This window comes from Salvelinus fontinalis, chromosome 9, assembly GCF_029448725.1.
Source record: "Salvelinus fontinalis isolate EN_2023a chromosome 9, ASM2944872v1, whole genome shotgun sequence".
Classification (NCBI taxonomy): Eukaryota; Metazoa; Chordata; class Actinopteri; order Salmoniformes; family Salmonidae; genus Salvelinus; species Salvelinus fontinalis.
In genome coordinates, this window is record NC_074673.1 from 17,566,129 (window position 1) to 17,590,188 (window position 24,060).

Genomic DNA, 24,060 nt, shown 5'->3' on the forward strand with positions numbered 1-24,060 from the left:
GATATTTATAGCCCCTAACCAACAAAAAAACTCATTAGATGACAGTCTGATAACATATTTATGGTATGGGATAGGTTTTGTTAGAAAAAAGTGCATATTTCAGGTATATGGCATAGTTTACAATTGCACCCACCATCACAAATGGACTAGAATAATTACAATGAGCAACGTGTTTACCTAACTACTAATCATCAAACATTTCGTAAAAATACACAGCATACACGAATCGAAAGACACAGATCCTGTGAATACAGACAATATTTCAGATTTTCTAAGTGTCTTACAGCGAAAACACAATAAATCGTTATATTAGCTTAGCACATAGCAATTAGCAGCCCAGCATTGATTCTAGCCAAAGTGAGCGATAAAAGTCAACATCGCCAAAAGATATTAATTTTTTCACTAACCTTCTCAGAATTCTTCCGATGACACTCCTGTAACATCACATTACAACATGCATATACAGTTTGATCGAAAATGTTTATATTTAGCCACCAAAATCATGGTTAGACAATGTGAAATGTAACTCGGCTGGTCAGAATTTGTCCTTGCGCCACTTAGACAGTGATCTACTCTTATACATAAATACTCATAAACGTGACTAAAAAATATAGGGTGGACAGGGATTGATAGACAATTTAATTCTTAATACAATTGCGTTATTACATTTTTTAATTTATCCTTACTTTTCAATACAGTTTGCGCCAAGCGAAGCTACGTCAAAAAACATGGCGTCCTAAGCCACTAAAATGTTTCGACAGAAACACGATTTATCATAATAAAAATGTCCTACCTTGAGCTGTTCTTCCATCAGTATCTTGGGCAAAGGATCCTTTCTTGGGAGAAATCGTCTTTTGGTGGAAAGCTGTCCTCTTGCCATGTGGAAATGTCAACTACGTTCGGGATGAACTGAAAAGCGTGTCCAACTTTTCACATCGTTGCAAAAATAAATGTCACAAAATCGCACTAAACGGATATAAATTGCTATAAAACGCTTTAAATTAACTACTTTGTGATGTTTGTAACTCCTATAACGAGTGAAAAGATGACCGGAGAAATATAACAGGCTAAACTAATGCTTGGAACAGGAGAGGGTCGGTGTCTTCCACGCGCGTTACGCAGCAAGAAAAGACTTGCTAGCTAAAGGTTTTTTTCATTTGTAGGGCCTGTGAACGAGCAATCGAGCCCGTTGGAATCGTCATCACGTAAAGGCATCCAGGGGAAGACGTAAGAAGTGTCCGTATAGTCATAGCAACGACAGTGCCCGTTTAAATGACTTCAGAAAAGTGGCCAACGTTTCTCAAATCTGACTCCATGTCAGGGAAATTGCTGTAGAATGGGCTCTGTTCCACTTAGAGACAAAATTTCAACTCCTATAGAAACTATAGACTGTTTTCTATCCAATAATAATAATAATATGCATATTGTACGATCAAGGATTTTGTGGGAAGCCGTTTAAAAAATTAGCCACATTAGCATAAATAGTCTAAACAGCGCCCCCATCCCCAACAGGTTAAAGGCTGAGACCGAGTCTGCGTCTCTCACATGGGTAGGCAGACCATTCCATAAAAATGGAGATCTATAGGAGAAAGCCCTGCCTCCAGCTGTTTGCTTAGTAATTCTAGGGACAATTAGGAGGCCTGCGTCTTGTGACCGTAGCGTACGTGTAGGTACGTACGGCAGGACCAACTCGGAAAGATAGGTAGGAGCAAGCCCATGTAACGCTTTGTAGGTTAACAGTAAAACCTTGAAATCAGCCCTTGTCTTAACAGGAAGCCAGTGTAGGGAGGCTAGCACAGGAGTAATATGATCAAATTTTTTGGTTCTAGTCAGGATTCTAGCAGCCGTATTTAGCACTAACTGAAGTTTATTTAGTGCTTTATCCGGGTAGCCGGAAAGTAGAGCATTGCAGTAGTCTAACCTAGAAGTAACAAAAGCATGGATGAATTTTTCTGCATAATTTTTGGACAGAACATTTCTGATTTTTGCAATGTTACGTGGATGGAAAAATGCTTTGATATGTTTGTCAAAAAGAGAGATCAGGGTCCAGAGTAACGCCGAGGTCCTTCACAGTTTTATTTGAGACGACTTTACAACCATCAAGATTAATTGTCAGATTTAACAGAAGATCTCTTTGTTTCTTGGGACCCAGAACAAGCATCTCTGTTTTGTCCGAGTTTAAAAGTAGAACGTTTTCAGCCATCCACTTCCTTATGTCTGAAACACAGGCTTCTAGCGAGGGCAATTTTGGGGCTTCACCATGTTTCATTCAAATGTACAGCTGTGTGTCATCCGCATTGCAGTGAATGTTAACATTATGTTTTCGAATGACATCCCCAAGAGGTAAAATATATAGTGAAAACAATAGTGGTTCTAAAACGGAACCTTGAGGAACACCGAAATGTACAGTTGATTTGTCAGAGGACAAACCATTCACAGAGACAAACTGATATCTTTCCGACAGATAAGATCTAAACCAGGCCAGAACTTGTCCGTGTAGACCAATTTGGGTTTCCAATCTCTCCAAACGAATGTGGTGATCGATGGTATCAAAGGCAGCACTAAGGTCTAGTAGCACGAGGACAGATGCAGAGCCTCGGTCTGACGCCATTAAAAGATCATTTACCACCTTCACAAGTGCAGTCTCAGTGCTATGATGGGGTCTAAAACCAGACTGAAGCATTTCGTATACATTGTTTGTCTTCAGGAAGGCAGTGAGTTGCTGCGCAACAGCTTTTTCAAACATTTTTGAGAGGAATGGAAGATTCGATATAGGCCAATAGTTTTTTATATTTTCTGGATCAAGGTTTGGCTTTTTCAAGACAGGCTTTATTACTGACACTTTTAGTGAGTTTGGTACACATCCGGTGGATAGAGAGCCATTTATCATGTTCAACATAGGAGGGCCAAGCACATGAAGCAGCTCTTTAAGTAGTTTAGTTGAAATAGGGTCCAGTATGCAGCTTGAAGGTTTAGAGGCCATGATTATTTTCATCATTGTGTCAAGAGATATAGTAGTAAAACACTTCAGTGTCTCTCTTGATCCTAGGTCCTGGCAGAGTTGTGCAGACTCAGGACAGCTGATCTTTGGAGGAATACGCAGATTTAAAGAGGAGTCCATAATTTGCTTTCTAATGATCATGATCTTTTCCTCAAAGAAGTTCATGAATTTATTACTGCTGAAGTGAAAGACATCCTCACTTGGGGAATGCTGCTTTTTAGTTAGCTTTGCGAAAGTATCAAAAAGAAATTTCAGACCAAAGAACAGATTTCAATTGTCAAATGTCCATTGCTCGTGTTTCTTGGTCGAAGCAAGTCTCTTCTTATTATTGGTGTCTTTTAGTAGTGGTTTCTTTGCAGCAAATCGACCCATGAAGGCCTGATTCACGCAGTCTTCCCTGAACAGTTGATGTTGAGATGTGTCTATTACTTGAACTCTGTGAAGCATTTATTTGGGCTGCAATTTCTCAGTCTAGTAACTCTAATGAACGTATCCTCTGCAGCAGAGGTAACTCTGGGTCTTCCTTTCTTGTGGCGGTCCTCATGAGAGCCAGTTTCATCATAGCGCTTGGTGGTTTTTGCGACTGCACTTGAAGAAACTTTCAAAGTTCTTGAAATTTTCTGAATTGACTGACCTTCATATCTTAACCTGTCTAGGATCAGCGTGGCGCTAGCGGCACACCCCCCCCCCCCCCCACTGAAAAACCAGTGCCGCGAAATTCCAAAAAAATATTTTTTTAAAATATTTAACTTTCACACATTAAAGTCCAATACAGCTAATGAAAGACACAGATCTTGTGAATCCAGTCAACATTTCCGATTTTTAAAATGTTTTACAGGGAAGACACAATATGTAAAGATGTACATCTATTACCTAAAAACACATTAGCATAATCCACCATCTTTTATTTGTCCACCAACACCAGTAGCCATCACCAATTCGGCTAAACTAAGATATTTATAGCCCCTAACCAACAAAAAAACTCATTAGATGACAGTCTGATAACATATTTATGGTATGGGATAGGTTTTGTTAGAAAAAAGTGCATATTTCAGGTAGATGGCATAGGTTACAATTGCACCCACCGTCACAAATGGAATAGAAAAACTACTTAGAGCAACGTGTTTACCTACTTACTAATCATCAAACATTTCGTAAAAATACACAGCATACACGAATCGAAAGACACAGATCCTGTGAATACAGACAATATTTCAGATTTTCTAAGTGTCTTACAGCGAAAACACAATAAATCGTTATATTAGCTTAGCACATAGCAATTAGCAGCCCAGCATTGATTCTAGCCAAAGTGAGCGATAAAAGTCAACATCGCCAAAAGATATTAATTTTTTCACTAACCTTCTCAGAATTCTTCCGATGACACTCCTGTAACATCACATTACAACATGCATATACAGTTTGATCGAAAATGTTTATATTTAGCCACCAAAATCATGGTTAGACAATGTGAAATGTAGACAAGCTGGTAAAGAAAAAGTCCTTGCGCCACTTAGACAGTGATCTACTCTTATACATAAATACTCATAAACGTGACTAAAAAATATAGGGTGGACAGGGATTGATAGACAATTTAATTCTTAATACAATTGCGTTATTACATTTTTTAATTTATCCTTACTTTTCAATACAGTTTGCGCCAAGCGAAGCTACGTCAAAAAACATGGCGTCCTAAGCCACTAAAATGTTTCGACAGAAACACGATTTATCATAATAAAAATGTCCTACCTTGAGCTGTTCTTCCATCAGTATCTTGGGCAAAGGATCCTTTCTTGGGAGGAATCGTCTTTTGGTGGAAAGCTGTCCTCTTGCCATGTGAAAATGCCAACTGCGTTCGGGATGAACTGAAAGCGTGCCCACCTATTCACAGCGTTAAAGAAATAAATGTCCCAAAATCGCACTAAACGGATATAAATTGCTATAAAACGCTTTAAATTAACTACCTTATGATGTTTTTAACTCCTATAACGAGTGAAAAGATGACCGGAGAAATATAACAGGCTAAACTAACGCTTGGAACAGGAGAGGGTCGGTGTCCTCCACGCGCGTTACGCAGCAAGAAAAGACTTGCTAGCTACAGGGTTTTTTCATTTGTAGTGCCTGTGAACGCGCAATCGACCCCATTGGAATCGTCATCACGTAAAGGCATCCAGGGGAAGACGTAAGAAGTGTCTGTACAGTCATAGCAATATCAGTGCCTTTTTAACTGACTTCAGAACAGTGGCCAACATTTCTGAAATCTGAATCCATGTCAGGGAAATTGCTGTAGAATGGGCTCTGTTCCACTTAGAGACAAAATTTCAACTCCTATAGAAACTATAGACTGTTTTCTATCCAATAATAATAATAATATGCATATTGTACGATCAAGGATTTTGTGGGAAGCCGTTTCAAAAATTAGCCAAATTAGCATAAATAGTCTAAACAGCGCCCCCATCCCCAACAGGTTAAAGTAATGATGGACTGCTTATTTGAGCTGTTCTTGCCATGATATGGACTTGGTCTTTTACCAAATAGAGCTATTTTCTGTATACCACCCCTACCTTGTCACAACACAACTGATTGGCTCAAAAAAAAATTATATATTTTTTTATTTTACCAGGTAAGTTGACTGAGAACACGTTCTCATTTGCAGCAACGACCTGGGGAATAGTTACAGGGGAGAGGAGGGGGATGAATGAGCCAATTGTAAACTGGGTATTATTAGGTGACCATGATGGTTTGAGGGCCAGATTGGGAATTTAGCCAGGACACCGGGGTTAACACCCCTACTCTTACGATAAGTGCCATGGGATCTTTAATGACCTCAGAGAGTCAGGACACCCGTTTAACGTCCCATCCGAAAGACGGCACCCTACACAGGGCAGTGTCCCCAATCACTGCCCTGGGGCATTGGGATATTTTTTAGACCAGAGGAAAGAGTGCCTCCTACTGGCCCTCCAACACCACTTCCAGCAGCATCTGGTCTCCCATCCAGGGACTGACCAGGACCAACCCTGCTTAGCTTCAGAAGCAAGCCAGTAGTGGTATGCAGGGTGGTATGCTGCTGGCAAATGTATTACGAAGGAAAGAAATTCCACAAATTAACTTGTAACAAGGCACACCTGTTAATTGAAATGCATTCCAGGTGACTACCTCATGAAGCTGGTTGAGAGAATGCCAAGAGTGTGCAAAGCTCTCCAAGTTAAAGGGTGGCCACTGAAGAATCTCAAATAAAAAATGCAATTAGATTTGTTTAACACTTTTTTGGTTACTACATGATTCCATATGTGTTATTTCATAGTTTGGATGTCTTCACTTTTATTCTACAATGTATAAAATAGTAAAAATAAAGAAAAACCTTGGAATGAGTAGGTGTGTCCAAACTTTTGACTGGTACTGTATACTTAAACGTTTTTGGAAAACGTGGTCGCATTAAAACAACTGAGGGATATTTTACTGTAACTCTGTTACCAAACTTTACATCTGCACAGTTCTTCCAGGAACTGTGTTTTTGTGAAATTTTCTGTGTAAGTTATTCAAGATGGTCCTTGTGTATTTTTTGTTAACCTTTATTTAACTAGGCAAGTCAGTTAAGAACAAATTCTTATTTACAATGACGGCCTACCCTGGATGACGCTGGGCCAGTGCGTCTCCCTATGGGACTCCCAATCACTGCCGGATGTGAACCAGGGACTGTAGTGACACCTCTTGCACTGAGATGAAGTGCCTTAGACTGCTGCGCCACTCGGGAACCCATATAGAGTTTTACAGTTTGTTAAACTTTGAAATCAATGGTTTTTGTTTAAAATGTATGCCAAAGTGAAAAATCAGAGCCAAAGCGTAATTCCATTGCCATGGAATTACCCGCCAATAAGTGTATTGGGACATAAAAAGTAACTTCTAGAATCAGTACACTGGTTCTGTGCCTACTAATTTGCTGTGATTGGATCGCCTGGAATCAGAATGAATGATGGACATTTTTCAACTCCCCCCATATGAAGGAAGTAAATCAAAAATGTTACATCTCTTTGTTGAGTTAGGGAGTAATTTGGAGAATCTGATTGCTTGTGCAGAAATGCCAATAACTGACAAGACTTTGGTCCCCAAAGTCTCCTCAACGCTTCACCATCTACGTTGTCGTGTTGTGTTGGAGGCAGAGGCATCCCAGTGAGGGGCCTGCTAGTGGAGGTGTCATATTCTAATGAGTCAAAGCTAAAGAGAACTTGGCGGCCTTGGGAGATGGGAAATGGATTAAAAGGGAGTCCCAGTAGGCAGTTCAATTGCCCTGAAAGCCAAACAGATGGCATGGCAGAGGGGCTCTGAAGACTCTATCTGCAGACTGGAGGCATGGAGGAGAGCCTGGGGAGGAGATGCACAATGCTAGGCTGCAGCCAGGTAGCAACCACATGGCACAGACACAGGGCTGGCTCTAGGCTTTTGGGGGCCCTAAGCGAGATTTGGTTGGGAGACCCCTCCATCTTGCGGCAAAACATTTGTGGCCCCTCTCTTCAAGGTGAATGTTTAGTTTAGAAAAATATTGTAATTTTAATGGAAGTATTCTGCAATTCTAGTACACATTTTGCCATGGGGCGGAGAGAAAATGTAGCAGTTGTATAACACATTTCATGCAATTCTACTCATTTTTCCATGGGGCAGAGATAAACAACTTGCAGTTTTACAGCTAATTTACTGCAATTCTACACATTTTGCAATGACTTATGCCATGTTAAGATGATATCTGAGGGAGAATGACTAACAAAATCAATAGGAGCCTCCTGGAGGTAAGGGCCCCTGGGCACATACTTATTGTTATGAGTCTTGTCCTGGAGGCATTACTGGGTGATTTCCCCTGAGATAGGCCACCTGCAAAGTCCAATTTTGGTCTTATTTAGGCATTATGGTTAGTAGTGTGGTTAAGGTTTAAAAACATATTTTTGTGACTTTGTGGCTGTACCAGCTAGTGCCCGTTCTGCAGAGCTGCCTCTAGAACAAGATTCACTACGAAAAATGCTATCCTGCTCCTATATGCCCGGTCGGTATTCGGCCATGATTACTACAAGTTTAGATAGCTGGCTAGACTAACTACCAATCTAAAAAGTGATAGCTGACATGACTAATTGAGTGACTGTCACTGACTGACATGACAAGAGAAAAACTGGTGCTGCACAACCACATTTTGAAATTGCACCTAGTGTATTCTACTATTCTTACTCTCAACAGTAAGTTGAGACCCCTAGCGACCGGGGGCCCTAAGCGACCGCTTATGTCGCTTATGCCTTGAACCGGCCCTGCACAGAGAGAGAGGAAGATCATTAATATGACACTCCGAGAGCGAGAAACAGAGAAAAATAGGAGGTTGAGGCCCCATCCCCTTTTCACTCTCACTCAATTCAAAGGGCTTTGTTGGCATGGGAAACATATGTTTACATTGCCAAAGCAAGTGAAATTAAAAAAGTGAAATCTCTGTCTTTCTCTCTCTATCCCTCTCTCTCTTCATCTTTCTGTCGCTCTGTGTTCCTCCTTCTCTCTGTCACCTTCTGGCTCTAGTCTTTTACCCCATCATCCTCTGTTATTTTATAATCTCCTCGTCTCTCTTTTAGTTCTACATTTATGCACTGGCTCTCTACGTCTCTGTCTCTTTTCCCGGTTTTAGGTCTATATCTCAATCATTTATATCCTACAAAGGTAGTTCATTCGAGTTCATTTGAAATGACAGTAATGTATCTCCTCACCTTACTGAACTCTCTCTCACTTTCTTCACCTTCTTCTCCATATTTGACCTTCTTCCTCTCTTCCTTCATCTTCCTAACACACTCTCTCCCTCTCACCTTCGTTTCCATCTTAAGGCTGGTTTATAGTCCGTCTAATAACATGTCTATAGACCATTTGAATGCGACAAGTGTTGTTGACAAAAACAACATTAATTTATGATAACGGGCGTGTGTCTGTAGACTGTCAATGAGACTATTGCACCCTCTCATCCTCCTCTTTTTCCTCTAATTTCTTCACATTCTCCTTCCATCTCCAAAAGTATTTGAACTGAAATATTTACCATATCTCTCTCTTTCTCCTTCCCTCTGTCTCTTCAGATGTCTACAGAGCAGTTGGAGGCGTATGTCAACAGTCAGTTTGATGACCTCTATCGGCTGGTTCGTCTGGAGGAGAAGAGGACCCTCCACCTGGTTGACCTGAAGGAAGCCTTCCTGACTGCCGCCGCCGCTGAGAATATCGCTGAGATCACCATCCACACCAAGCGGCTCCAGGAGGAGATGGCCTGCATCACACAGCAGCTGGGCCAGCTGGACCAGGCCGGGGCACAGCCTGGGGCCGCAATAGCAGCCCTAGTCCAGGGAGGAGCACCTGGCCCTTGCCCCAGACCAGCGGTGAGGCATCTCTCCCTTATACACCACCATGGTCAAGGTAGATGTTACCACTATAGGCACTGATCTTGGATCTGTTAACCATCCCTTAATATAATAACCTTAATCATTGGGGGGTAAAGCAGCAAAGACTTTATAACTGACCCATCACACTAGGATATCTGAAAGGCATAGCAGGCAGCTTCATGTTGATTGGTATGAAGTGTACAGGGGTAAAATCAGTTTATACAAGCTTCTTTTTATTGGAAAGCAGCTTGTGTAAAACTATGGTGGGTTCTTAGATGTAAACATGTTTAGCACTGCATAGCCAAGGGCTTAAGTGTAGCTGTGTATGTCCTCTGACTGCACACACGTACGCACACACACACACACACACACACACACACACACACACACACACACACACACACACACACACACACACACACACACACACACACACACACACACACACACACACACACACACACACACACACACACACACACACACACACACACACACACACGCAACCATTTCAATGTTTTTACTGAGTTACTGTTCATATAAGGAAATAAGTCAATTCAATTCATTAGGGCCTATTCTATGGATTTCACGTGACTGGGCAGGGGCGCAGCCATGGGTGGGCCTGGGAGGGCATAGGCCACTTGGGAGCCAGGCCCACCCACTGAGGAGCCAGGACCTGCCAATCAGAATGAGTTTGTCCCCACAAAAATACTCTATTAAAGACAGAAATACTCCTCAGTTTCATAAACTGTCCGGGTGGCTGGTGTCAGACATTTCTGCAGGTTAAGAAGCCGGATGTGGAGGTTGTGGGCTGGCGAGGTTACACGTGGTCTGCAATTGTGAGGCCGGTTGGACATAGGGCCAAATTCTTTAAAACGACGTTGGAGGCGGTTTCTTGTAGAAATTAACATTGAATAATACTGCAAAAGCTCTGGTGGACGTTCCTGCAGTCCGCATGCCAATTGCATGCTCCCTCAAAATACATCTGTGGCATTGTGTTGTGTTACAAAACGGTACATTTTAGAGTGGCCTTTTATTGTCCCCAGCACAAGGTACACCTGTGTAATGATCATACTGTTAAATGTGATTCTTGATATGCCACACCTGTCAGGTGCATGGATTATCTTGTCAAGTGAGAAATGCTCACTAACAGGGATGTAAACAAATGTGCTCACACAATTTGAAAGAAATAAGCTTTATGTGCGTATTAAACATTTCTGGGATCTTTTATTTCAGCTCACGAAATATGGGACCAACACTTTACATGTTGCGTTTATATTTTTGTACAGTATATACTCTATATATACAAAAGTATGTGGACACCCCTTCAAATGAGTGGATTTGGCTATTTCAGCCACCCCTGTTGCTGGCAGGTGTATAAAATCAAGCACACAGTTATGTAATCTCCATAGACAAACATTGGCAGTGGAATGGTCTTACTGAAGAGCTTAGTGACTTTCAACGTGGCACCGTCATAGGATGCCACCTTTATAACAAGTCAGTTTGTAAAATTTCGGCCCTGCTAGACCTGCCCCGGTCAACTGTAAATGCTGTTATTGGGAAGTGGAAATGTCTAGGAGAGACAATGGCTCAGCTACCGAGTGCTGAAGCACGTAGATATCATCCTCGGTTGCAACACTCACGACCAAGTTCCAGACTGCCTCTGGAAGCAATGTCAGCACAACAACTATTCGTCGGGAGCTTCATGAAGTGCATTTCCATGGCCGAGCAGCCGCACACAAGCCTAAGATCACCATGCGCAATGGCAAGCATCGGCTGGAGTGGTGTAAAGCTCGCCAACATTAGACTCTGGAGTAGTGGAATGTCGTTTTCTGGAGTGATGAATCACGCTTCATCATCTGTCAGTCCGACGTACGAATCTGGGTTTGGCAGATGCCAGGAGAACGCTAACTGTAGTTAACTTTAGTTCCAGTGAAGGGAAATCTTAAGGCTACAGCATACAATGACATAATAGACGATTCTATGCTTCCAACATTGTGGCAACAGTTTGGGGAAGTCCCTTTCCTGTTCCAGCATGACAATGTCCCTGTGGACAAGGCGAGGTCCATACAGAAATGGTTTGTCGAGATCGGCGTGGAAGAACTAGACTGGCCTGCACAAAGCCCTGACCTCAACCCCATCGAACATCTTTGGGATGAATTGGAACGCCGACTGCGAGCCAGGCCTAATCGGCCAACATCGGTGCCCGACCTCACTAATGCTCTTGTGGCTGAATGGAACAAGTCCCCGCAGCAATGTTCCAACATCTAGTGGAAAGCCTTCTCGGAAGAGTGGAGGCTGTTATAGCAGCAAACGGGGGACCAACTACATATTAATGCGCATCATACTTTGGGTCATGTAATGTACAGTACCAGTCAAATGTTTGGAATAAGCTAACATTTTGTAAATTATTCAGATTGTTTTTTTCAACTGCAAACCAAAGACATACATACAATATCAGTCAAAAGTTTGGACACACCTACTCATTCAAGGGTTTGTCTTTATTTTTACTATTTTCTACATTGTAGAATAATTGTGAAGACATCAAAACTATGAAATAACACATATGGAATCATGTAGTAACCACAAAAGTGTTAAGCAAATCTAAATATATTTGATGACAGCTTTACACACTCTTGGCATTCTCTCAACCAGCTTCATGGAGGTAGTCACCTGGAACGTATTTCAATTAACAGGTGTGCCTTGTTAAAAGATAATTTGTGGAATTTCTTTCCTTCTTAACGCGTTTGAGCCAATCAGTTGTGTTGTAACAAGGCAGCGGTGGTATACAGAAGATAGCCCGATTTGGTAAAAGACCAAGTCCATATTATGTCAAGAAAAGCTCAAATAAGCAAAGAGAAATGTCAGGAACTGGAACTGTGCATGTATTCTCACTCACATGCACACACACCCCTTCTCCACACACTCCTCCTCACTCATACTAGTTAATAAGAGAAGGCTCTGATTACTTACAGGGTTATATTAAAAGATCCTGCTGGCCCATTACTCACCTGCTATAGTTTAACTACTTCAGGCTCCCAGTCAGGCAGTCGGGGAGAGAGGGAAGGTGGGCTGTATTAATGGCTGTGGCCGGCCTGCAGATTGGTTTCCTGGTTTGAGAAATGGGCCAGTGGTAGGCCGAGTTCATTAAGGCCCTAATTGGATGGTGATGGTTGCCTTGTTTGTTCTCTCATGGAAGTCATTGCTGCAGTGAGCAATGCCTGCTGTGACTTGGAGACATCGAGGAGAGAGAGAGAGAGACAGCAAGAGAGTCTGTCTGAGCTCCTACAGTGGAACTTGGGTGGATGTGTGTGTGTGTGTGTGTGTGTGTGTGTGTGTGTGTGTGTGTGTGTGTGTGTGTGTGTGTGTGTGTGTGTGTGTGTGTGTGTGTGTGTGTGTGTGTGTGTGTGTGTGTGTGTGTGTGTGTGTGTGTGTGTGTGTGTGTGTGTGTGTGCCACCGTGTGTGTGTGCCACCGTGTGTGTGTGCCACCGTGTGTGTGTGCCACCGTGTGTGTGTGCCACCGTGTGTGTGTGCCACCGTGTGTGTGTGCCACCGTGCTTCTACATCTGCATTCTTTCCTCTTTGGGATTTTAGGCTCGGTTTCTGTATAAGCACTTTGTGACATCTGCTGATGTAAAACATTTCATTGTGTGTGTGTGCACGCGTGCACATGATTAGGTACAAATAAAAAAGGGTGTGTGTGCATGCATTTATATCTCTGTGTGTGCAAGAGATACGAAATGGAGAATGAGACAGAAAGAAGCCCTTAACACCAACTTATACACACAATCTAATCATTCTCCAGCGAGTTTCAGTTGTGTGTGTCTGTGTGTGTGTGTGCTCGCTAAGCAGTTAGTCTAACTAGAGGCAAGACTGATAAAGAATGGGCCATTTGTTATGTATTACAGAAATGCATGGGCTCCTGTTTAGCAGTGTAATCTACAGATCTGTCATTAAATCAATAAAGAGCGGTGCGGGCAGTAGGTAAGCAGCTGTACAGACGTACGCCGCTGTGTTTACCCTCCAATCACCACACACCATGATTACTGAGCACTTATCTGTCACCCCGGAGGAAACCATCTCTCAGGCTGTCTCACAGAACACACACACACACGCACACACATCACCTCACGTAGCATACACAAATAGTCAGAGAACAAACACACTTTCACACACATAGCAGAGTAAATCCGGACGAGCACACACACCCATTTACCTATGCTTACGTTGTACTGTACAGACTGCCAGGAAAGTACCAAAATGTATTTGCTCTATGTGTGTACAGTGCACATAATCGTGTTGACACAGCCACCGATTAGACTTTCTGAAATACACATTTTTGTCACACTCACACGTATTCCAAGAGTGAGACAGACAGGAAGGAATGCCTCCACCCATACAGATAGACAGTCATGCACACTGACTTTTTCACATTCCCCAGTGCATCAATACACAAAGAAACACATTCCATTGAATTGTGTGAGGTGTGTTTGCTCCCGCATGAGTCTGTGTTATTGTGCGTACTAGAATGTGTGTGGCTGTTTGTGTAAGCAAGTTACAGTAGTGTCCACATTTCTGTGTGAGCAAGTGTGTGTGTGTGTATGAGTTTGGCAGAGGAGTGAATAGTCAGCTGGTCCAATCAGCCATTAGTCAATCATTAAATGCCAGGTGTGCGGACTGTGTTGCCCCAGGCCTGAACTGGACCTAACCTGACCCTGAATCAGACCTAACCTGGTCCTGACCTGGTCCATAACCAAATCTAACCTGGTCCTGACCTGGTCCATAACCAAATCTAACCTGGTCCTGACCTGGTTCACAGTGAGGGGCAGAGGGGCTGATCTTAGACAACCAATAGTCTAGAAAGTAAAGCTCATAGTGACTGAACAATTACTGCCATCACTGTAGACCACTCATTCTACAGTATGTTTTCACCTAAATCGGACCTGGGTTACAATTAAGTGATAATGCCAGAGAAGCCGGTGTTTGGAGGATATATTGGTACAGGTTTTGTTAGGCCCGAGACACTGTTCTAATCCCTTGCTTTCTAGCTAGCCAACTACGGCTAACTTACAGTCACGTCAAACAGTGCAGCCAAAATAACAGCAAAGTAGCTGCATTTGCATTTGTTTAAGCTGCTTTCTAGTGACATTTCTTTGGATACATCCATAACAATGAGCTAATGATGCGCGATTTCGCCTGTTGTAGAAAATGTGCTATCTCATCAGGACACTGTTGTTCAGAGGAGCTAGCCAACAACACAGCGAACACAATCACTTCAAACTGAAGCTGGAAAGATAGCAAACTAGCTACACTTCGTTTCATATGACCTGTTTTCTATTGATAGTTCTTTGTATATATCCATAAAAATGATGCTGATTCATGATTTCGACTGGCTGAGAAAAGCTGCTTGCCTGTCTGTCTCATCCCGACTCATTACTATGGGACAGCAGGAGATCGAATTTGAATATTGAAACACTGTTGCAAATGTTGGAGATACAGACAGAAAGGTTTATACAAATCTCCACTGTTGAAAACGAAATGTTAGTATAAAAGAAATGTGAGATAACGTCTAGATGCTGTTTATAGTGGAGATGAAGTTTATACGTTGCCTGGCTGGGCTGATGAGACAGTGGATTATCCAGTCACATGGAACAGAGTAAATAGGCATTTTAACGTAATAGATTTAGCCGGTGGTAACTTGTCGAATAGACACTGACTGGAATGCGTTTTTAACAAATTAGCATTCAGGATTAGACCCACCCGTTGTTTAATAGTAAACTAAATACCACCCGGCCTCACAATATGTTCTTATTTTTACATTCACCTTTTAAATTCATATGAATTCTGCACCTATTCCAATGAGATGTGGGAAGAAAGTGGGAAGTGGGAACTAAGTGGGAAGAAATATGGCAGTATTCTGTTGTCTTGTTTTAATGAAAAGCAGAGCGATGGCGTTAGCGGCTCAGGGCCCTTTGAGGGAAGATACAGTACAGTGCTGTATAGTTAGCCTCTGTGGTCCTCCACTAGCTGGTGTCTGGGCTGGTGGCTGCTAATTAAAGTGTGAACAGTGTCTACTGTCAGAGTAGAGCTCCACCGCTGTATTAATTTACTCTCCTCTCATGTGACACAATGATATGTGAAAGCCACTGTCTCACACTCACAGTCACTCAGTAACACGGTCACACGCTTACTAAGTCACACTGTAAAGCTGTCATTAAGACACTGTCTCAAAGCCAGTATCATACAGACACTCATACTCAGACACTTTCTTAAACCCTTTTTTCTCCTTGGGTAGTATACGTCATCTACAGGTAGTGATATAGTAAGTATATACATATTCCTACAGTGTGAATGTATTAAAGAACTGCTAAGTGTCTGTGAATAGCTTTTGATTTGTGAAGGCATACCAGCTGTGTAGCTACAGCACCTCTGTGTTATTGGCCCCTGTATTAAAACTGCTGTCTCCCTTGTCTTTTTCAGCAGCGCAACATTGAGGCCAGGCCAAGGTAAGTCTGATTAATAACATTCTCAGCATCTAGCAGAGCAGGGAGAAAAAAATACATTTTCAAATCCCCACACTCAGGTGGTTTTACAGTGGGTTTACAGGGATCAGTATAGCACACACATCCATGCTCAGACTCACATGTACAGTAAACGTGCATGCTCTCTCTATCTCTTTCACGCACGTACACGCACACGCATGCACACACACACACACTTCTCTCTCCAGCCCTTGAAGGTGACCGGAAACATGACCGAATACAAACAGTGTAGCTATTCCCTCTGCAAGGCAATCAAACAAGCTAAGCGTCAGTATAGAGACAAAGTAGAGTCGCAATTCAACAGCTCAGACGCAAGAGGTATGTGGCAGGGTCTACAGTCAATCATGGATTACAAAAAGAAAACCAGCCCCGTCGCGGACCAGGATGTCTTGCTCCCAGACAGACTAAACAACTTAAATGCTCGCTTTGAGGACAATACAGTGCCACTGACACGGTCCGCTACCAAAACCTGCGGACTCTCCTTCACTGCAGCCAATGTGAGTAAAACATTTAAACGTGTTAACCCTCGCAAGGCTGCAGGCCCAGACGGCATCCCCAGCCGCGTCCTCAGAGCATGCGCAGACCATCTGGCTGGTGTGTTTACGGACATATTCAATCAATCCTTATCCCAGCTATTCCCACATGCTTCAAGAGGGCCACCATTGTTCCTGTTCCCAAGAAAGCTAAGGTAACTGAGCTAAACGACTACCGCCCCGTAGCACTCACTTCCGTCATCATGAAGTGCTTTGAGAGACTAGTCAAGGACCATATCACCTCCACCCTACCTGACACCCTAGACCCACTCCAATTTGCTTACCGCCCCAATAGGTCCACAGACAACGCAATTGCAACCACACTGCACACTGCCCTAACCCATCTGGACAAGAGGAATACCTATGTGAGAATGCTGGTCATCGACTACAGCTCAGCATTTAACACCATAGTACCCTCCAAACTCGTCATCAAGTTCGAGACCCTGGGTCTCAACCCCGCCCTGTGCAACTGGGTACTGGACTTCCTGACAGGCCGCCCCCAGGTGGTGAGGGTAGGTAACAACATCTCCACCCCTCTGATCCTCAACACTGAGGCCCCCCAAGGGTGCGTTCTGAGCCCTCTCCTGTACTCCCTGTTCACCCACGACTGCGTGACCATGCACGCCTCCAACTCAATCATAAAGTTTGCAGACGACACTACAGTGGTAGGCTTGATTGCCAACAACGACAAGACAGCCTACAGGGAGGAGGTGAGGGCCCTCGGAGTGTGGTGTCAGGAAAATAACCTCACACTCAACGTCAACAAAACAAAGGAGATGATCGTAGACTTCAGGAAACAGCAGCGGGAGCACCCCCCTATCCACATCGATGGGACAGTAGTGGAGAGGGTAGTAAGTTTTATGTTCCTCGGCGTACACATCACGGACAAACTGAATTGGTCCACCCACACAGACAGCGTGGTGAAGAAGGCGCAGCAGCGCCTCTTCAACCTCAGGAGGCAGAAGAAATTCAGCTTGTCACCAAAAGCACTCACAAACTTTTACAGATGCACAATCGAGAGCATCCTGTCGGGCTGTATCACAGCCTGGTACGGCAACTGCTCTGCCCACAACCGTAAGGCTCTCCAGAGGGTAGTGAGGTCTGCACAACGCATCACCAGGGACAAACTACCTGCCCTCCAGGACACCTACACCAACCGATGTCACAGGAAGGCCATAAAGATCATCAAGGACAACAACCACCCGAGCCACTGCCTGTTCACCCCGCTATCATCCAGAAGGCGAGGTCAGTACAGGTGCATCAAAGCAGGGACCGAGAGACTGAAAAACAGCTTCTATCTCAAGGCCATCAGACTGTTAAACAGCCACCACTAACATTGAGTGGCTGCTGCCAACATACTGACTCATCTCCAGCCACTTTAATAATGGAAAAATTGATGTAAAAAATGTATCACTAGCCATTTTAAACAATGCCACTTTTATATGTTTACGTACCCTACATTACTCATCTCATATGTATATACTATACTCTATACCATCTACTGCATCTTGCCTATGCTGTTCTGTACCATCACTCATTCATATATCTTTATGTACATATTCTTCATCCCTTTACACATCTGTGTATAAGGTAGTTATTGTGAAATTGTTAGGCTATTACTGCATTGTCGGAACTAGAAGCACAAGCATTTCGCTACACTCGCACTAACATCTGCTACCATGTGTATGTGACAAATAACATTTGATTTGAACATTGTATCTCCTCTCCTCCTCCCCTGTAGTCCTGTATAGACCTTTTCACACTGCATTGTTCTTAGCCCTGGGCTAGATTAGCCTGTGTTCAAACAAGCATTTTTTATCCCGGGGCTAAGCTTAATCATACTTGTATTCCAAAGACCTGGGCTAACGGACAAACACAACATGCAACCAACATTCTATCTCGACACGCAACCAATGTTATAAACAATACATTAATTAACACATTAGTTCCTCTAGCTTCGAGCATAGCATTTGATTTCTAACAGTGATGGTTTGTATAAACCGTACAAACCTTGATGTTTGGCTGTCTGCCCAATTTTTATTTTTATTAAAAAATATATATATTTCACCTTTATTTAACCAGGTAGGCAAGTTGAGAACAAGTTCTCAATTACAACTGCGACCTGGCCAAGATAAAGCGACACATAAAACAACACAGAGTTACACATGGAGTAAAACAAACATACAGTCAATAATACAGTAGAAAAATAAGTCTATGTACAATGTGAGCAAATGAGATGAGATAAGGGAGGTAAAGGCAAAAAAAGGCCATGGTGGCGAAGTAAATACAATATAGCAAGTAAAACACTGAAATGGTAGATTTGCATTGGAAGAATGTGCAAAGTAGAAATAATGGGGTGCAAAGGAGCAAAATAAATAATAAATACAGTAGGGGAAGTGGTAGTTGTTTGGGCTAAATTATAGATGGGCTATGTACAGGTGCAGTAATCTGTGAGCTGCTCTGACAGCTAGTGCTCAAAGCTAGTGAGGGAGATGTGTTTTCAGCTTCAGAGATTTTTGCAGTTTGTTCCAGTCATTGGCAGCAGAGAACTGGAAGGAGAGGTGGCCAAATGAGGAATTGGCTTTGGGGGTGACCAGTGAGATATACCTGCTGGAGCGCGTGCTACAGGTGAGTGCTGCTATGGTGACCAGTGAGCTGAGATAAGGCAGGGATTTACCTAGCAGAGACTTGTAGATGACCTGGAGCCAGTGGGTTTGGCGACGAGTATGAAGCAAGCGCCAGCCAACGAGAGCATTCAGGTTGCAGTGGTGGTTAGTATATGGAGCTTTGGTGACAAAACAGATGACACTGTGATAGACTGCATCCAATTTGTTGAGTAGAGTGTTGAAGCCTATTTTGTAGATGACGTCGCCAAAGTTGAGGATCAGTAGGATGGTCAGTTTTACGAGGGTATGTTTGGCAGCATGAGTGAAGGATGCTTTGCTGCAAAATAGGAAGCCGATTCTAGATTTAATTTTGGATTTGATATGCTTATTGGGAGTCTGGAAGGAGAGTTTACAGTCTAGCCAGACACCTAGGTATTTGTAGTTGTCCACATATTCTAAATCAGAACCGTCCAGAGTGGTGATGCTGGACGGGCGCACAGGTGCGGGCAGCGATTGATTGAAGAGCATGCATTAGGTTTTACTTGCATTTAAGAGCAGTTGGAGCTCGTCTGGAGGTTAGATAACACAGTGTCCAAAGAGGGGCCAGAATTATACAGAATGGTGTCGTCTGCTGTGTCGTCTGGTCTGGTGTCGTCTGGTGTGGTCTCCCGGGTGGCGCAGTGGTCTAGGGCACTGCATCGCAGTGCTAGCTGCGCCACCAGAGTCTCTGGGTTCACGCCCAGGCTCTGTCGCAGCCGGCCGCAACCGGGAGGTCTTTGGGGCGACGCACAATTGGCATAGCGTCGTCCGGGTTAGGGGTTAGGGAGGGATTGGCCGGTAGGGATATCCTTGTCTCAGTATGTAAAAAATGTAAAAAAATGTATGCACTCTACTGTAAGTCGCTCTGGATAAGAGCGTCTGCTAAATGACTAAAATGTAAATGTAAATGTAAATGTCTGCGTAGAGGTGGATCAGAGAATCACCAGCAGCAAGAGCGAAAACATTGATGTATACAGAGAAGAGAGTCGGCCCGAGAATTGAACCCTGTGGCACCCCCATAGAGACTGCCAGAGGTCCGGACAACAGGCCCTCCGATTTGACACACTGAACTCTATCAGAGAAGTAGTTGGTGAAGAAGGCGAGGCAGTCATTTGAGAAACCAAGGCTGTCTAGTCTGCCGATAAGAATGTGGTGATTGACAGAGTCGAAAGCCTTGGCTAGGTAGATGAATACGGCTGCACAGTAATGTCTCTTATCGATTGCGATTATGATATCGTTTAGGACTTTTAGTGTGGCTGAGGTGCACCCATGATCAGCTCTGAAACCAGATTGCATAGCGGAGAAGGTACTGTGGAATTCGAAATGGTCGGTAATCTGTTTGTTAACTTGGCTTTCGAAGACCTTAGAAAGGCAGGGTAGGATAGATATAGGTCTGTAGCAGTTTGGGTCTAGAGTGTCTCCCCTTTGAAGAGGGGGATGATTGCAGCTGCTTTCCATTCTTTGGGAATCTCAGACGATACGAAAGAGAGGTTGAACAGGATAGTAATAGGGGTTGCAACAATTACGGCAGATCATTTTAGAAAGAGAGGGTCCAGATTGTCTAGCCCGGCTGATTTGTAAGGGTCTAGATTTTGCAGCTCTTTCAGAACATCAGCTATTTGGATTTAGGTGAAGGAGAAATGGGTGCGGCTTGGGCGAGTTGCTGTGGGGGGTGCAGGGCAGTTGACCGGGGTAGTGGTAGCCAGGTGGAAAGCATGGCCCGCTGTGGAAAAATACTTATTGAAATTCTCATTTATAGTGGATTTATCGGTGGTGACAATGTTTCCTAGCCTCAGTGCAGTGGGCAACTGGGAGGCGGTGCTCTTTTTCTCCATGGACTTCAGTGTCCCAGAACTTTTTTGAGTTTGTGCTACAGGATGCAAATTTCTGTTTGAAAAAGCTAGCCATAGCTTTCCTAACTGCCTGTGTATATTGGTTTCTAACTTCCCTGAAAGTTGCATATCACAGGGGCTATTCAATACTAATGCAGTACGCCACAGGATGCTTTTATGCTGGTTAAGTTCAGTCAGGTCTGGAGTGAACCAAGGGCTATATCTGTTCCTGGTTCTACATTTTTTGAATGGGGCATGCTTATTTAAAATGGTGAGGAAGGCACTTTTAAAGAATAACCAGGCATCCTTTTCTGACGGGATGAGGTCAATATCCTTCCAGGATACCCTGGCCAGGTCGAGTAGAAAGGCCTGCTCGCTGAAGTGTTTTAGGGAGCGTTTGACAGTGATGAGGGGTGGTCGTTTGACCGCAGACCCATTACGGATGCAGGCAATGAGGCAGTGATCGCTGAGGTCTTGGTTGAAAACAGCAGAGGTGTATTTGGAGGGCAAGTTGGTTAGGATGATATCTATGAGGGTGTCTGTGTTTACGGATTTGGGGTTGTACCTGGTAGGTTCGTTAATAATTTGTGTAAGATTGAGGGCATCATGTTTAGATTGTAGGATGGCCAGGTTGTTAAGCATGTCCCAGTTTAGGTCACCTAGCAGCACGAGCTTTGAAGATAGATGGGGGGCCATTCAATTCACATATGGTGTCCAGGGCACAGCTGGGGGCAGAGGGTGGTCTATAGCAAGCAGCAACGGTGAGAGACTTGTTTCTCGAAGGTGGATTTTAAAAGCCTCGGAAACAATGTTTCACTTTTGAAATTGGATCTCGCCCGTGTACAGAGAATACTGTCAACTAAATAACTTTTCTGATCTAGGTGAAATCATGCAAAACTATTATTATCATGGATATATCCAATTAAATGTTATTACAAATGCTATGAAAACAGATTAAAATGGAGTGTTTGCTGCCCTTCCAGCTGTAGAGTTTGAAGCTTTAGTTGGCTACATGAGAAGACGTTAGCCAGCCGACATAGCAGCCATTTTTGGCATACTGATTAAAGTATTTAGGTTTTTGTCCTCAGATGGAAGGATGAAATAGTATGAATTTGGCTATCAAAATAACATGCATAATAATAATAAGTATATGTAAATTACGTGACAATGCAGCTTTTGTGATTGGACTGTGAGCATTCTAGGTGTTGTTCTAGACCCCATTTTACACTGGCTATTTTTGCACCATGTTTCTTGGGCTAACCCCGAAAATTCGGTGCTAACCCTGCTCCAGGGCATGGCCAGCCAGCCCTGAACCCGCAAAACCTGAACCTATAGGGGATGGTCTGGGTGGGCATCTATCCGCGGTGGCGGAGAAAGGGCTACCTAAGTATGGTTCTCAATCAGAGACAACGATAGACAGCTGTGCCTGATTGAGAACCCTACCCGGCCAAAACATAGAAATACAAATAATAGAACATAGAATACCCACCCCAAATCACACCCTGACCAAACCAAATAGAGACATAAAAAGGATCTCTAAGGTCAGGGCGTAACACATGGCATATGGGGGAGTAGTAAGATATCCAATGGGCTGGACTATTCTTTTCTCATCACTCATCTTGATAAAACGTATACTAAAAACGTGGAAATAATTTAATCCGACCATTAATTGACACATTGAAAAAATCTGTGGCAATAACACAGGCAAAAAGGATGGGGGTGTGAGCATGCGGGTCTGGGCAGATGAGATGTAGTCACGGTTTGTGTGCGTCTGTAAGTTGTTGTTTGTATGTATACGTTTGTATATGGAGTATAAAAAAAAAAATGTAGCCCGGGAACACTTGCTTAGGCCCAGGCTAAAATCTTCCTTAGCCCAGGGCTAAGATGCATTATGAATGCGCCTTATGTGTGTCACATCCATAGCCCAGCCAGCATTTAGCTGCTCTAATCTCTATGCCCACTGGAATTTAACGCTCAGAGAAGTAACGATCTCCCTGCTCCAATCACACGGCCACGCAGTGACCTGCCCCATCCCGCTCCACTGGTCACTGGGCCAAGCCGGGCCAGGCTGGGCAAATGGAGAGACACAATGTTCACTAGTGAGTGGTCAAGCTGTAGTTTGATTATTGGGGTCAACCCAAGCCCTCTGGTGGAACAACCGTGCTTAGGCAGCATGGGCTGTTGTACTAAGCTTGTCTAGAAGGTAGTCGTGTGAAAGGTCTGTGTCTTGTCTGCTTGCCTGCCTGCCTGCTTGTCTGCCTGAAGGCCTGTCTACTTGTCTGTATCTCTGTCCATCTGTTCCTCCTCTAGTTCATTTGTCTGACTGTCATTTTGTCTGTCTTACTTGTAGAGGTGTGTAGGTTAGTGTGTGAGACGGTGTGTGTATGTTAGTGTGTGAGGCGGTGTGTGTAGATTTATTTGTGAGACAGTGTGTAAAACAGTAGGTGTAACAGATAGCCTTTACCCAGTCACACACATATTGATCCCCTGACACTGACATGGCTTTCAGGAGTCGCTCGCCCGGAGCGGCTGCCTTCCCATCACCCCCTGCTGTGTCCTGTCCCTATGGTGTGTGTCTCTCCAGGCCTTGATGTCAGGCTTCCCACCTCACCACATCTCTCACACACACACACATACACACACTCAGTAATGGTCTGAGACACAGGCAGAGCTGTGCAAATGTCAGCCTCAGCATCTGAAAGGTACTATCTGGGTGAATAATGGTTAAAGAAGAAAATGTCTTATAAGACAGACACCTACAAGCTTTAAGCTAAAAGTTTTGAAAAATAACAGAGTGCTCAGTGTTTTATCTTTGGAATGTTGTTGGATTTTCAGAACGTATGTATAAATGATAACAAAAATAACCAAATAACAGCTATGACGGGGAAACTGAATATACACTAACATCAGCCTGCATTGCCTTGCTCTGCTACACTCCTTATGACTGAAAAAGCCAGTGTAACAAATAAATATAGGAGTTTGAGTATTTATTTTGGAGGAATATACAGTATTTGTAGATATTTGCAGATTCTACTGTTTTGTTTTTAACGGCCCTGACCCAGTCATGGAGAAGCCCAGTATAACTGCCATCTCAGGGGCTGTAGGAGCTTTAACCTGCCA

The 24,060-nt window shown here is 43.5% G+C and overlaps 1 protein-coding gene across 12 annotated transcripts in view; it reads left to right on the forward strand.

The window, feature by feature from the left end:
• Positions 1 to 24,060, forward strand: part of LOC129862183 (tripartite motif-containing protein 44-like) — a 115,921-nt gene that overhangs the window by 42,934 nt on the left and 48,927 nt on the right. For 5 of the 12 annotated variants that reach the window (XM_055933584.1, XM_055933591.1, XM_055933590.1 and 2 more), the window contains exons 4-6: positions 9,091 to 9,384; positions 15,869 to 15,894; positions 18,986 to 19,091. In XM_055933584.1, the coding sequence (XP_055789559.1) occupies positions 9,091 to 9,384; positions 15,869 to 15,894; positions 18,986 to 19,091 (426 nt within the window). Of the gene's footprint in view, positions 1 to 9,090; positions 9,422 to 15,868; positions 15,895 to 18,985; positions 19,092 to 24,060 lie in introns of those variants that run through there. The other 7 variants (XR_008760731.1, XM_055933586.1, XR_008760732.1 and 4 more) reach the window with 5 other exon arrangements.